Source organism: Danio rerio, chromosome 3, assembly GCF_052040795.2.
Source record: "Danio rerio strain M-AB ecotype USA chromosome 3, GRCz13ab, whole genome shotgun sequence".
NCBI classification, from domain to species: domain Eukaryota; kingdom Metazoa; phylum Chordata; class Actinopteri; order Cypriniformes; family Danionidae; genus Danio; species Danio rerio.
Genome location: NC_141023.1, coordinates 11,567,974 through 11,582,091, shown reverse-complemented (window position 1 = coordinate 11,582,091; position 14,118 = coordinate 11,567,974). Strand labels below are relative to the sequence as shown.

General features: G+C 37.3%; 3 protein-coding genes across 34 annotated transcripts in view; all 3 read left to right on the top strand.

Moving 5' to 3' along the window:
* The window catches only part of pdgfab (platelet-derived growth factor alpha polypeptide b), a 679,118-nt gene that overhangs the window by 569,486 nt on the left and 95,514 nt on the right, over positions 1-14,118 (top strand). The gene's annotated exons all lie outside the window — the stretch shown is intronic.
* hmox2b (heme oxygenase 2b) overlaps positions 4,164-14,118 on the top strand; it is a 59,107-nt gene continuing 49,152 nt past the window's right edge. The window contains exons 1-5 of one of the 4 annotated variants that reach the window (XM_087244013.1): positions 4,548-4,615; positions 6,138-6,292; positions 6,675-6,767; positions 9,782-9,894; positions 11,123-11,240. In XM_087244013.1, coding sequence (XP_087100139.1) covers positions 9,797-9,894; positions 11,123-11,240 — 216 coding nt within the window. In that variant the 5' untranslated portion in view covers positions 4,548-4,615; positions 6,138-6,292; positions 6,675-6,767; positions 9,782-9,796. Of the gene's footprint in view, positions 4,321-4,547; positions 6,293-6,674; positions 6,768-9,781; positions 9,895-11,122; positions 11,241-14,118 lie in introns of those variants that run through there. The other 3 variants (XM_087244014.1, XM_087244011.1, XM_087244012.1) reach the window with 3 other exon arrangements.
* LOC147845528 (uncharacterized) overlaps positions 12,600-14,118 on the top strand; it is a 35,089-nt gene continuing 33,570 nt past the window's right edge. For all 29 annotated transcript variants that reach the window (XM_087244069.1, XM_087244049.1, XM_087244068.1 and 26 more), the window contains exons 1-2: positions 12,600-12,676; positions 13,580-13,700. The gene's annotated coding sequence lies outside the window, so the exon portion shown is untranslated. The remainder of the gene's footprint in view (positions 12,677-13,579; positions 13,701-14,118) is intronic.

Here is a 14,118-nt window from a genome sequence, read left to right as displayed (position 1 = left end):
GGTATGTCGCCAACTTGGTTTCAACAAATAGGACGTGTTCCTGGATTAACATCTATGTTGATCCTGGAACAACATTACAATCCACCAATCAGAATTAAGGGATACGTTTACGCTTATGGTTAGGTTTATGCACTTCTACATGATTGTTATCCAACTATTATTCCCCTCTGATTTTGGGAATAATTTACAGTTTTGCTTGGGTTTAGGGGAAGGGATTACATTTTTAAATAAAAATAATGTTCCAGGATCAACATAGATGTTAATCCAGGATCACAACGTACTTGGCAAAATCATGATGTGCCCTGGCATGTGTTTTTAGCACAATGTACTGAATGTATTTGAAAAGTTCGAGACAGCGACACCTCGTGGTCAAAATGATAACAAAATAATGCTGTTATCTTAAAGCAGGGGTGCCCATACTCTGTCATGTTTTAGCTCCAACTTGCTTAAGTAAGTAAGAGCTTGATTAGCTAGCCCAGGTGTGTCTGATTGGGGTTGGAACTAAACTTTGCAGGACACCGGCCCTCCAGGACCGAGTCCCTGTCTTAAAGAAATAGTTCACCCAAAAATGAAAATTCAGCAATAATTACTCATCCTCCACTTGTTCCAAACCTGTATTGATTTCTTTTTTTTTTTTAGTAACACAAAGGACAATATACTGAAGAATGCTGGAACAAATAGCCTTCAAAAAATAGCATTAACCGCAACCCAAAACTGGGAAACACCCATACTCACTGTGTCAAACTCATACACTATGGCCAATTTAGTTTATACGTTTGACCTATAGCGCATGTCTTTGGACTGTGGCGGAAACGGGAGCACCCGGAGGAAACCCACGCCAACACGGGGAGAACATGCAAACTCCACACAGAAATGCAAACTGACCCCACCTGAGGCTCGAATCAACGCCTCATGTTTTGTGCTTAAAAAACAAAATAAATTTACAACCACTTGAGGGTGAGTGAATAATGACATTTTCATTTTTGAGTGAACTATCCCTTTAAAAAAGTGTTTTTATCAATTCTACTGATTCATTATCATTCATCAATATAATTTATGCCATAAATAGGAAAACTTTCTGCCAAGGATTTTAAGATTTTAGGATTTTAACCCCTTCAGACCCTGCGTCCATTACAATGGACTTCACATGACATCCCATTTTTCTAAAATTTGAAACATAATTCAGGTCTGAAGGGGTTAAGATCTGGTGACTGTGCTGGCCATTTGGGTACAGTGAACTCTTTGTCATGTTCAAGAAACCAGTCTGAGATGATTCGTGCCTTATGACATGGTGCGTTACCCTGATGGAAGTAGCCATAAAAAGATGGGTATACTGTGGTCATAAAGGGATGGACATGGCCAGCAGCAATACTCAGGTAGGTTGTGGCGTTGACAGAATGCTCAATTAGTACTAATGGGCCCAAAGTGTGCAAAAAAAATCCCCCACAGCATTGAACCGTTAACACAAGGCAGGATGGATCCATGCTTTCCTGTTGTTCATGCCAAATTCTGACCGTACCATCTGAATGTTGCAGCAAAAATCAAGACTCATCAAACCAGGCACCATTTTTCCAATCTTCTATCATCCAATTTTGGTGAGCTTGTGTGAACTGTAGCCTCAGTTTCCTGTTCCTAGCTGACTAAAGCGGCACACGGTGTGGCCTTCTGCCGCTGTAGCCCATTTGCCTCAAGGTTGGATGTGTTCAGAGATGCTTTTCTGCAGTTTCTGAATTACTCAGATCAGCCCGTTTGGCATTAACAACCATGCCACGTTCAAAGTCACTTAAAAGACCTTTCTTCCCCATCCTAATGCTCGGTTTGAACTGAAGCAGATTGTCTTGACCGTGTCTACATGCCTAAATGCACTGAGTTGCTGCCATGTGCTATGGCTGATGTGATTGGCTACTGGTATGAAAATAGTTATCCTAAAATGAAAAAGCTGTCATTGTTAACTTAACTATGTAACCTGCTTGAGGTTGAAAACAAATGAAGATATTTTGTAGAATGTTAAAATTGTTGGCCATTGTGTTCCACATTATAGCTCTCTCTACAATGAAAGATAAGGTCTACCACAATTCATCAGAAAATATTCTGCGTTTTAGGACAACGAAGAAAAGTATAAAGGTTTGGAACCACTTGAGTCCAAGGCTGCGTCCGAAACCGCCTACTACTCAGTAGGTGCTGCATTCGAATTTAAATGTACTACTCGGCCGTTAGAAAAGTATGTTCTATACAGTATGAATGTGAAAAGTGAATGGAATTCGGACGTACTACATCCGCCATTTTGTCATGGTCACGTGACCTACCTGCGTCAGTTGCGTCGCCTCGCTTTCATTCATGAATTCTCTCACAGGGCATTATGGGATAGCGCAGCATGCATGTGATGCGCACTTCAGAATCTCGCCGGAAGTAGGAAGTCATCCAGGTACTTCTCGCCTACTGATTTTCGAATTCTATGAATTCGGACATACTACTCGGCTCGCATACTGATTTTAGCGTCCTATATAGTATGGAAGTATGCAGTTTCGGACGCAGCCCAAGTAAATTTGGAGAATGTTTTAATTTCTTCTCCTTCATGTAATTTTGTGCTGTTTGGCAACCATCCTTTTGGAGAATTACTGCCACCATCTGGACTGGAGTGTGGGCCAGGAGTAACACTTATATTTTATTAATTCATTTTCCTTCTGCTTAGTCCCTTGTTTATCAGAGGTCGCCACAGCCATTTCAGCATACGCAGCAGATGCCCTTCCAGCTGCAACCCATCACTGGGAAACACCCATACACCCCCATTCACACACACACTATGGTCAATTTAGTTTATTCAATTCACCTGTACCGCATGTCTTTGGACTGTCGGAGAAACCAGAGCACCCGGACGAAACCCATGCACACACAGGGAGAACATGCAAACTCCACACAGAAATGCCAACTGACCCAGCCGGGGCTCGAACCAGTGACCTTCTTGCTGTGAGGCGACAGTGCTTACCACTGAGCCAATAAATAAATACTCAACTAAACACTAAATTCTGCAACTTAAACCTTTCAAAAAGTTATATAAATATCTAAAACTAACTTTAAAAAGTATATCATATTGGGCTCCACTTGTTTTTCCTGTAGCTGTGTAAATAGTCTATGGCTGTGTCTGAAATAGCATACTTCCATACTATATAGCACGCTAAAATCAGTAAGCGAGCCGAGTAGTTTGTTTGTATCAGTCTGAATTCATAGAGTTCGAGAAATAGTATGCAAGACTTTACCAACGAGATTCTGAAGTGCACAAACAATGCACACTACGATATCCCATGATACCACGTGAGGGAATTCGTTAACGCCCGGTTCACATGGAGATTCAGTGTCAACGCTTGACAGAGGGCATGTCTGAAGTTGGTGCTGACGCGATCGTCCATCGGGTGATTGAAAAGTTGAGAAAGTCCCAACTTCTAGAGCGAACTACGCCACTGAAGCTGCGCCGACGGATCCACAATGCAGTTCGGCAATGCCTGACGTCACCCATTCAAAAGGAATGGAAAGCGTTGTCGCTGACGCACCGTGTGAATGGGACGTAATGGAAGTGAATCGGCACAACTGATCATGACAAAATGGCGGATGTAGTACGTCCGAGTTCCAGTCATACCACTCACATTCATACTATATAGAATGTACTTTTCTAATGATCGAGTAATACATTCAAATGCAGTACCTATTGAGTATTAGGTGATTTTGGACACAGCCTATGTCTTACTATGTGGTATATCTGGCAGTGCATGAATACCATACACTGTATAAATACTGCTTTTTTCATTAATATACCATAAAAATACATGTTCTATGGTACATATGAATTTTCTTTTTTCTTCTTTTTTGTTTATTGGCGGTTCACTCCTTGGGAGTATTACCGCCATCTACAGGGGGTGGGGGTGCTTGGGATCCATCATTTCTCATACTAAAGCTGGCACTGCGTGTTCAGCTCCTCCATCTTTCGTTCTGAGCTCCTCAACTCTTAAATGGACATAATCATCAAAACCCTACTAAATCCTATGACCCAATCCTGTGTCCTCTAAAATTGTTGAAAATGCCCTATATCTAAAGCTGTCATGAATTTTGGGTGAACTGTCCCTTTAAGAGCGGCCTCTGAAGGCCACGTGGTTTCTTCCTGCCGCTTCCTGTTTTGAGTTCGGAGAGCTCGAGCTCCGCAGACAAAAGCGAGTTCCCGTAATATTGACCACTTCTACAATCTCTTCCCTGTCCATCATAACTCATACAGCTTCAGCAGATCATTAAAATCTCTGTTTTAATCAGGATTTCCCGAAGAGCTGGACTGTAAGTACTGCTTCTGTTCGGAAGTGTGGCATACGTACACAAAGAGTGCAACTTTTAATGATAGTAGGATAATGTGGGATAATGGCAGTAGATTATGTCGATGCTTTTGAAGCTGTCTGTGTGTTTGAAGCGGATGCTGATCTCAGGACAGTGCGACTATACGGTATTTTCAGTGGTAAACACCAGAAAGCTCGCCATGACTGCTCTTTTGTCTTCGTTCATCCCGCAAACACAAAAACACAACAACCGCTGTTTGAAGCGCCTTTCAGTGTGTGCGGGGGAATAGACACTCGCTGTGTGTAACGTTACTTGTGTTTGTATTTGTGTGCTTGTCAGTCACTCTATCTCTCGTGTGTTTGTCACTCTCTGTGTGTTTTGTGTGTCTGTCTGTGTTTGTGTGTGTGTTTGTTTGCCACTCATTCTGTTTGTTTGTGTGTGTGTATGTTTGCTTGCTTGTCAGTCCTTCTGTTTGTTTTTGTTTGTGTTTGTCTCACTCTCTGTGTGTGTGTGTGGGTGGGTGTGTTTGTTTGTCACTCATTCTGTTTGTTTATGTTTGTCTCTCTGCGTTTGTGTGTGTGTCTGTGTGTGTTTGTCAGCCATTCTGTTTGTTTTTGTTTGTCTCTGCGTTTGTGTGTGTGTCTGTGTGTGTTTGTCAGCCATTTTGATTGTTTTTGTTTGTGTTTGTCTCTCTGCGTTTGTGTGTGTTTGCTTGCTTGTCAGTCATTCTGTTTGTTTTTGTTTGTGTTTATCTCACTCTGTGTGTGTGTTTGTTTGTCAGCCATTCTGTTTGTTTTTGTTTGTCTCTGCGTTTGTGTGTGTGTCTGTGTGTGTTTGTCAGCCATTTTGTTTGTTTTTGTTTGTGTTTGTCTCTCTGCGTTTGCGTGTGTTTGCTTGCTTGTCAGTCATTCTGTTTGTTTGTGTTTGTCTCTCACTCTGCGTTTGTGTGTGTGTGTTTGCTTGTCAGTCATTTTGTTTGTGTTTGTCTCTCTTTCACTCTGTGTATGTGTGTTTGTTAGTCTTTCTGTTTGTTTGTGTTTGTCTCTCACTGCATTTGTGTGTGTGTTTGCTCGTCAGTCATTTTGTTTGTTTTTGTTTGTGTTTGTCTCTCTCACTCTGTTTGTTTGTGTGTGTGTTTGTCATTCACTCTGTGTGTGTGTGTGTTTTGTTTGTCACTTACTCTGTGTGTGTCTTTTTCAATGTGTGTGTGTGTGTGTGTGTGTGTGTTTGCTTGTCAGTAACTCACTCACTCTCTTTCTTTGTGTTTGTGTGTTGTTTGTCTGTGTTTGTCGCTCTCACTCTGCGTGTTTGTTACTCTGTCTCTTATGTTTTTGGTGGGTTTGACACTGTGATTTTGGTTGTTTGCCTCAGTCTTTGTGTGTGTGTGTGTTTATTTGTTTGTTTGTGTGTTTGCCACTTACTCTCTGTGTTTGTCTCTGTGTGTTGTTGTTTGTTTGTTTGTGTCTCTTTCTCACTTACTCACACACACACACACACACACACACGCACACACTGTATATGTGTTTGTCACTTGCTCTCTGTGTGTGTGTGTGAGTGTGTGAGTGAAAGAGCGACACAGTAATACACAAACAAACATAAACGTGTGTGTGAGTGTGTTTGTCTCATTCTATGTGTTTGATTGTGTGTAACTCAATCTGTGTGTTTTTGTTTATCTATTTGTGTTTTTTTTTGAGTGTTTCTCACTGTCTGTGTGTGTGTGCGTGCGTGCGTTTCTCTTTGTTTGTGTGTTTGTCACTGATCATCATTATAAGAGTAAAGCTGGCTTCAGTTCAACATATTAGCATTCTTTATTGTTTTAGATTCAGTCAAATCCAGAATACTCATTTCTTTATAATTCCATGGATGATCATGGCACGTCTGAAGTTTAATGATGTAAAAACCACCAACAGTTAAAAAAATACAGGCTCTGTGGTTGGTGTGTGCGGAGCATCTCTACTTGGTAGCATTGACTAGAGTGAGTAGCTTGGAGGGGGCAAAAAATAAATAAATAAAAACACATAAAATCATATTTTAGTAATCTTAATCGAGTTAACATTTCAATTAATCGAGATTTTGATTTTAGACCAAATCGCCCAACCCTATGTAGATATGCAAAAAAACAACAACATTACTTTGCTGTGTCATTAAGTTTGTGTTTGTATGATATTAAAAGGTGAATATTACATTTTGTTTAAAGTATTTTATATAAATAATTGTTTTTTTCTCTCCAAAATTAAATTCTCACTCTCCCCTCTCTGTCTGTCTCTCTCTCTCTCTCTCTCTCTCTCTCTCTCTCTCTCTCTCTCTCTCTCTCTCTCTCTCTCTCTCTCTCTCTCTCTGTGTGTGTGTGTCCTCAGGAACAATCACTTCACTGGATGTTCTTTTATGATCATCCTCAATAGTCAGCTAAACGGACAGTTGGAGCCCCAGTTTAGGAGGTTGAGTTGGAGGTAAGAGCCTATTATTATAATAATGTCATCATCTGCACAAACTCTGAGGGCTTTTGGATGAACTGGGCAGTGTTTATGATATTTTGATAAAGACAAAACCTGAAATGTCCTTTTATAAGGTCATATCTGAATTTCGATGCTGAAATGTTGTTACATTAGAAAAAGAGTGGAATGTGTGTTGTTTCTCTTTCAAATATGTGATTTTGTAGTGATTTACTGGCAAGAAAAGAGTTTATAATGAACAGTTTTTGAAAAGTAATGAGTAGGGCTAGGCGATATTACAAAAAAATCATCACAATATTATGTTTCATATCATTTGATATAAATAATTATTCTATGTTTTTTTAACAATACGATTAGGAATATTAGGATTTTCTTATTTAACCACTTTATTTTAATTTACCAACATTCCTGAGGCAAATAGATTTAATAGTCAAAAACAAAATATGTAAACTAAATATCTGATCTCTTTATAATAAAATAAACATAAGTGTTAAAGAGCCTGTTAAACTTGATGAATAAAATGTTACAAAGTGTGTGCAATGGTAAAGCGGAGATATTGAACAATTAAAGGGTTAAGGTGTCAGAATTAATAATGATACAGTAAATCAACAACACTAATTATGATAATCAAATCTGAGCTTTCAAGTGAAGGAACCAACCATCATTATTCAAATACAGCTGAACATTACAAATTGTGAAGTTGAATGACTACATTAGCCCTATGCTAAAAAATTCTTCACATGGGCTGTTAGTGGCTGGGATGCACAAGAAAAGAAACCAAAAAGCCACTCTGGCAACATCCTTACATTTTTATTTACAATCTCCTCGCTGCTGCTATACGGCACTCAATTTCACATGTGTTGTTTTTCTGACCTAAAGTGACAAGCCTGTGCGTGTGGATTCCTTGTTCTTTTACAATGGACTTTGCGCTCATGCTCCCCTGGCATTTCTCGTAACTAGGTGACCATCAACTGTTTTCTCAGAGGATGACAAACAGAGAAATGATTACTGCAGCTCCGATGCTAAATTATGGAGAAAAGTAAAAAGCGCTGTTTGGGTGTGCTGTGTTTGTCTGAGATAATTAGGCCCCGTTTACACTGTCAGGTCTTGATCTCCAATTCCGATTTGTTGCCCATATCTGATTTGTTTGCCTGTCTGTTTACACGTTGTTCTAATTGTGACCCAAATCCAATATTGTGTTTACACTTGCCATACAATTTACGATGTCGGGCATGCATGAAGGCGGGTTCTAGCATCTGTGCCACACTTGCCAGGATGGAAGAAATTGTCTTGTTTTTAGCTATGCGAAATATGCGAAGTGTAATATAAGGAGTGAATAGTTTAATCCAGATTTACCCCCATGCAATTTATGTAATGGTATGGCCCTGATGTGTGTGTGTGTAGTTGAAGATGTAGCCTTTGCCTGTGTGCGCACTGGTGTTGAAGAGAATAAAGTTCTGCTATGTGCAGCTCGCAGTACGTGTATTAATAGCGACAAAAAGCAAAAGTTACTACACGAAGTTCACCCAACTTTAAAATGATCTTGAGGCGGAGGAGGTGGGAAAGGGCCGTCATCGCAGCTTGCGCTTATGGTTTATATGCTTTATGATGTCCTCCACCATTCATCGAAATTTGTGGGTACGAGAGAGATCTCAGGTCTGGTTGGAGCAAATTGTGGCGACTGACCACTTTCCTCCTGTGTGTTTCCTCTGTTGTTTACCACGTCGGCATCTCCACACACGCTCTTCCTTCCGTCTTTAAACCGCGGAGAAGCACCACATTGTCGCAAGTTTAATGATGTACAGAACGGAATACCTTAATAAATCCGATCTGCCTGTTTACAAGACAGTTGCATTATCACATATCTGATCTCTATCTGATTTATTTCCACATATGAAGGAGGCCTGAAACCGATCTCTGAATATCCGAATCCATGCGTTTTTTTCGTGTTTACACGGTCATAGAACAGATCCGATCTGTGTCACATATGAGCAAAAAATTTGGGTCACATTTAACTGGCAGTGTAAACGGGGCCTTAGTGTGGCATTATTACTGAAATGTGTATATTTCATATTAAGCGTGAAGCAGATTGGTTAGTTCTACTTGCATGAATAGTAGTGCGCTCGCGGCATTCTGAAAATTTTCGAATGTTTTTTAAACTAGGTGCAGCTGGAAAATGCGCACGGTTCACTGCTTACTGCTTGCACAACATGTACGCGTCGCTCCCATGTGTCATGCAAGTCGCACGCCTCCATTGGAAATAACAAACTGACACCCTGAGCTTATTGGCATTTCTTCCAAGGCATGCGCACAGCAGCCACATATTAATAAAACTATAGCGCTTTATACCGAAACTAAATACCGAATCTTTTTTTTTTTTTATCAATGTTGACAATGGTGTTCGGTCAATAAATATCAATGCCGATTTTCTCGCCCAGGCTTAGTAATAATTAAGCTAAATAAGTAATCTCAATCCATCATGTTTTTATGATACACGTTGGACAATATTTGGCTGAGATAAAATTATTTGAAAATCTGAAATCTTGAGTGTTCAACATAAATAATAAAAAAACTCTTAATATTGAGTAAAATCACATTTAAAATTAAGTTAAGGGAAGTGTTTGTTTGTAAATAATATGCATTCCGGTAAAATAATCTTTGTGAATGGCAGGAGAGGCAGATAATCAAAAATAGGGTGTGTGCGTGTGCGTGTGCGCATGCGTACACACCTGATATTCCCTTCATTGTTTTGCCTCGTGTACAGTAATAGAAGTAACTTCTCACATTATTTGGTTCCCATGAGAAAGGTTTAGTCGCACAGAATTAAGTGATTTTCAAAATGTAAAAATCTAAACATTTTCTCTGGGGGTTGTTCTGACGGGTAGAGTTTAGAATAAGGAAATAAAACATCACGTTTGTACAGTATTAAAATAAAACTATCTATGAGAAGTTTCCAGAAAGATGGCTTATAGAGATGTGTGTGTCCTGTTTTTGTGAATGTGTTTGCTCAGTCAGAAGACGCTGGGATGTCTGCTGTGAGGACGGAAGATGCTGCCAATGGAACGAGCACAGCTAATGGTGGAGGAGGAGTCAAGTGTGAAGAGGGTGGAGTCACAGTCCTCAGGTACATTTATAATGATTTAAAATTGTGCAAGTATTTACACAATGTTCAGTGCATGAAGAAATGATGCCATGAAACTACAACTAATAGTTATAATATGGTTGAAGTCAAATTATTTGCCCTGCTGTGAATTTTTTTTCAAGTGTTTCCCAAATGATGTTTAACAGAGCAAGGAAATTTTCACAGTACTTCCTATAATATTTTTTTTTCTGGAGAAAAACCTATTTGTTTTATTTCGGCTGGAATAAAAGCAGTTTTTAAATTTTTAAAAGCATTTTCATTTCAATATAATTAACCCCCCCTGAAGCAACATTTGTGCATTACGGTGGTACAGAACAAACTATGGCCATACAATGGCTTGCTTAATTACTCTAACCTGCCTAATTATCCTAGTTAAGCCTTTAAATATCACTTTAAGCTGAATACTATTATCTTGAATAATATCAGTTATTAGAAATTAGTTATTAAAACTTATGTTTAGAAATGTGTTGAAAAAAAACCTCTCTGTTAATCTAATATTGGGAAAAAAATATACAGGAGGTCTAATAACTCAGGAGGGCTAATAATTCTGACTTCATCTGTATATACAACGTAGACAAAATTGATGGTACTCTTTCATTAAAGGAGGAATAAACATGAAGCTGAAAAAAATAAGCATGAATAAACTAATGAAAATCAGATACTGCTTTTGAATTGTGAAAACTGAAAAGTCTCAAAAGTTTTGTGTAAACGAAGAGATAAAAATAGATCCCCAATCCCTTTGATGAAACAAAAATCCAGAACGTGACTTCAACCAGTGTTCATAAATGAATATATGCAAATTAGCACAAATTGACTGCCGCAATGTCTCATTTGAATATTTAACTGTCATTTTCGAAAATGTGTGACACAAAAATAATTCACAGTTTCTAATTTAATGAATCAACAGTGGAAGTATGATGATAAATTCGGCCGCTAGCTCTCTGCAACTTTCACATAGTCGCCCACTGAAGCCAAGCAGGGCTGTGCCTGGTCAGTACCTGAATGGGGGAGATCATATGGGAAAGTGCCGGAAATGGTGTTAGTGAGACCAGCAGAGGGCGCTCAACCTGTGGTCTGTGTTTGTGTCCTAATGCGCCAGTTTATTGATGACTGCTCACTGAGCATCATCAAACAAAATCTGAATACTTCTGTCACTGTTTAAGTGTTTGTATGCATAATTGTCTAATGAAGATCATGTGACCCCCTACAGGCCGACAGATCTGTCAGAAATGCTGGCGGCGGGAACAAAAGAAGTGCACCAGAAGGCAGAAAACACAGAGTTCGTCAAAGACTTCCTGAGGGGACGCATCCGCAAGGAGCTCTTCAAGGTGAAATTGATGCACCAGAACTACATTAAAATACGATTGGAACAAAAATGACGAATACAACTAAATAACTTTTTTACAAGTAACTCAAGTACAAAGTCAACAATGCAAGACAAATACATAAAACCTTCAGGCTGTGAAATAATTATTTAATTAAATTTTGTTTTATTTTATTAATTGTTAAAGTTATATTTCATTTAATTTTATATTTAATTGTATTCATTTAATTAAATTTAATTATAATTAAAAAATATATTTTATTTACTTCCACCTGAAATAAATATTTCCCAAACAATATTTAACAGAGAAAGGAAATTTTCACAGTATGTCTGATAATATTTTTTTCTTCTGGAGAAAGTCTTAATTGTTTTATTTCGGTAAGAATAAAAGCAGTTTTAAATTTTTTAAAAACCATTTTAGGTAAAAAATAATTAGCCCCTTTAAGCTAATTTTTCTTTGATAGTCTACAGGACAAACCATTATTAACTTAATTAACCTAGTCTCTTTAAATGTCACTTTAAGCTCTATAGAAGTGTCTTGAAAAATATCTAGTTAAATAATATTTACTGTCATCATGGTAAAGATAAAATAAATCAGTTATTAGAGATGAGTTATTAAAACTATTATGTTTAGAAATCTTCTCTTTTTTTGAACAGAAATTAGGGTAAAAATAAACAGGGGGCTAATAATTCTGGGAGGTAATAATATATATATATATATATATATATATATATATATATATATATATATATATATATATATATATATATGTATATGTATATGTATATGTATGTATGTATACTATGTATTTATGTATACTATGTATAGTATATATGTTTGTATGTATGTAATGTATGTATGTATGTAGGTGTATGTGTGAATGAATGTATGTAGGTGTATGTATGTATGTATGTATGTGTGTGTGTGTGTGTGTGTGTGTGTGTGTGTGTGTGTGTGTGTGTGTGTGTGTGTGTGTGTGTGTGTGTGTGTGTGTGTGTTGGCATATGTGGTTTATGGAACCAATTTTCAGGTTTACCCACCAGCATTATGAGACCATTTAGTTTATGAGACCATTTTTGGTGGTCTCATAAACTAAAAATTTAAGTTGATATTAAAAATGGTTTAAATTATGATTATTCATTACAATGACCTAAATGATAATTATAAGACTTGTTTCAAAAGTTCACATTGTTATTTGGTTATTATTACACTTGGTGTGCTTTTTATGACCTTTACAAATATGGTCTTGTAAACCATGATGTGTATGTGTGATCTTTGAACAGCGCCTCTGTAGGCGGAACTTGGTACTGCACTTCTATACACACTCGCGCCAAATCTTACACAATTTCGCGCCATACATTCAATCGCGGGAAAACGTCCCTCATGAAGACTGTGGACGTGACAGTCGCGCTTCAAGCAGTGAAACTCACATCAAACAAGTAAGTCATTTGTTTTTAATACTTTGTACATTATTTATTATTATATGTACTGTATTATTCCACTTGTTATTCAAAATAGCAAGTTTATTTATAGATTTATATGCGGCGCGTACTGTTTTAGACAATAATAATTAGTGACTGGGAACAGAAGATGAGAACAAATAAACGTTAGAAATATGTGTTTGTAATGGCAGTATCAGACGTAAGTTAGTTCTTCAAAATGTGTATTTGCTAATAATAGCACGCGCTCGGCCTGTATCTGGCTTGGAAGCGCCGGTGTCGATTTAACCCAGAACCGGGCAGAGCTCACTCCTCCGCGGTAAACAATTCGCCGTCTGATTCCATGAGATGTAACGTTTTAATAGATGCACTATGTAATTTGTGATTTTTTTCTACACATACTTTTATGTGAGAAGCAATGACCATTCGAATATGGTATAAATAACATGGTAACAAGGTATATTAAACATAAATATGACGTAGAAACAATTTACTAAACTTGAATTATTAAGCATGATTGAACAAAATGTTTGAATTTACTAATGTAAATGTGTGGTTTTATTTTTTCTAATGTTTTTTTGTGATAAACTTGTGTTCAGTTAAACTGTACATTTGAATAAATGAACTTTTATTATGAAAAGAGGTTAACTAACCCTAGTTAAATAACTTTATTTGATCAAATTGTCAAAATAGTGCACTACTAACTTATATTTTGTTAAATGGTTTGAAATGTGATAACTGTATTATGAAATTTGATAACTATATTACTATTTTGTTCTGTTTTGGTCTTCTTTAGAGAATTTTACACTAACTTACGTCACATATATTAATACTGCTTTGCATATGTGGTATTGTATTGATATTATAAACTGTGAAGTTTAACCTTATATAATATTTTAACAGTGAATGAATGGTGGTAAGAGTCAAAGCAGAGGATTAAATCCTTTGAAAGATGCTGCTCATCATGTGAGGTTGGGGAAGGATAAAGACATGCTTACGTGGAGGTACATCAGTGACATCAAAGGTACCAAAGTTTTGTACATGTTTTTTCTTACTGCAGGTAACCCCCAGTTAATGTTTCATTATAAGCATAGTGTATAAAATGTTAAGATGCAAAAAGGAGTTTAATTTAACACAAAAAAATTAAGTCATGAATGATTTGATGACATGACATTATAAATGTCAACAAATAACATTTAAATAATAATAATAATAATAAAAAGAAATGTCCTAATTGAAAACCACACTTTAAAATGTTAATGTTTAATTTAAGAGTCTAAAAAATGCTAATATTAATGATTTCCATATTAGTGAAAAGTTAAAACTATTAAAGATTGTATACTATCCAGGGCCTGATTAACCAATGGTTAATAACACACATTGATGGAATAAGCCATTTACACAAATTTTGTCAGACAAGTGATGTCTGACCGACAGAGACA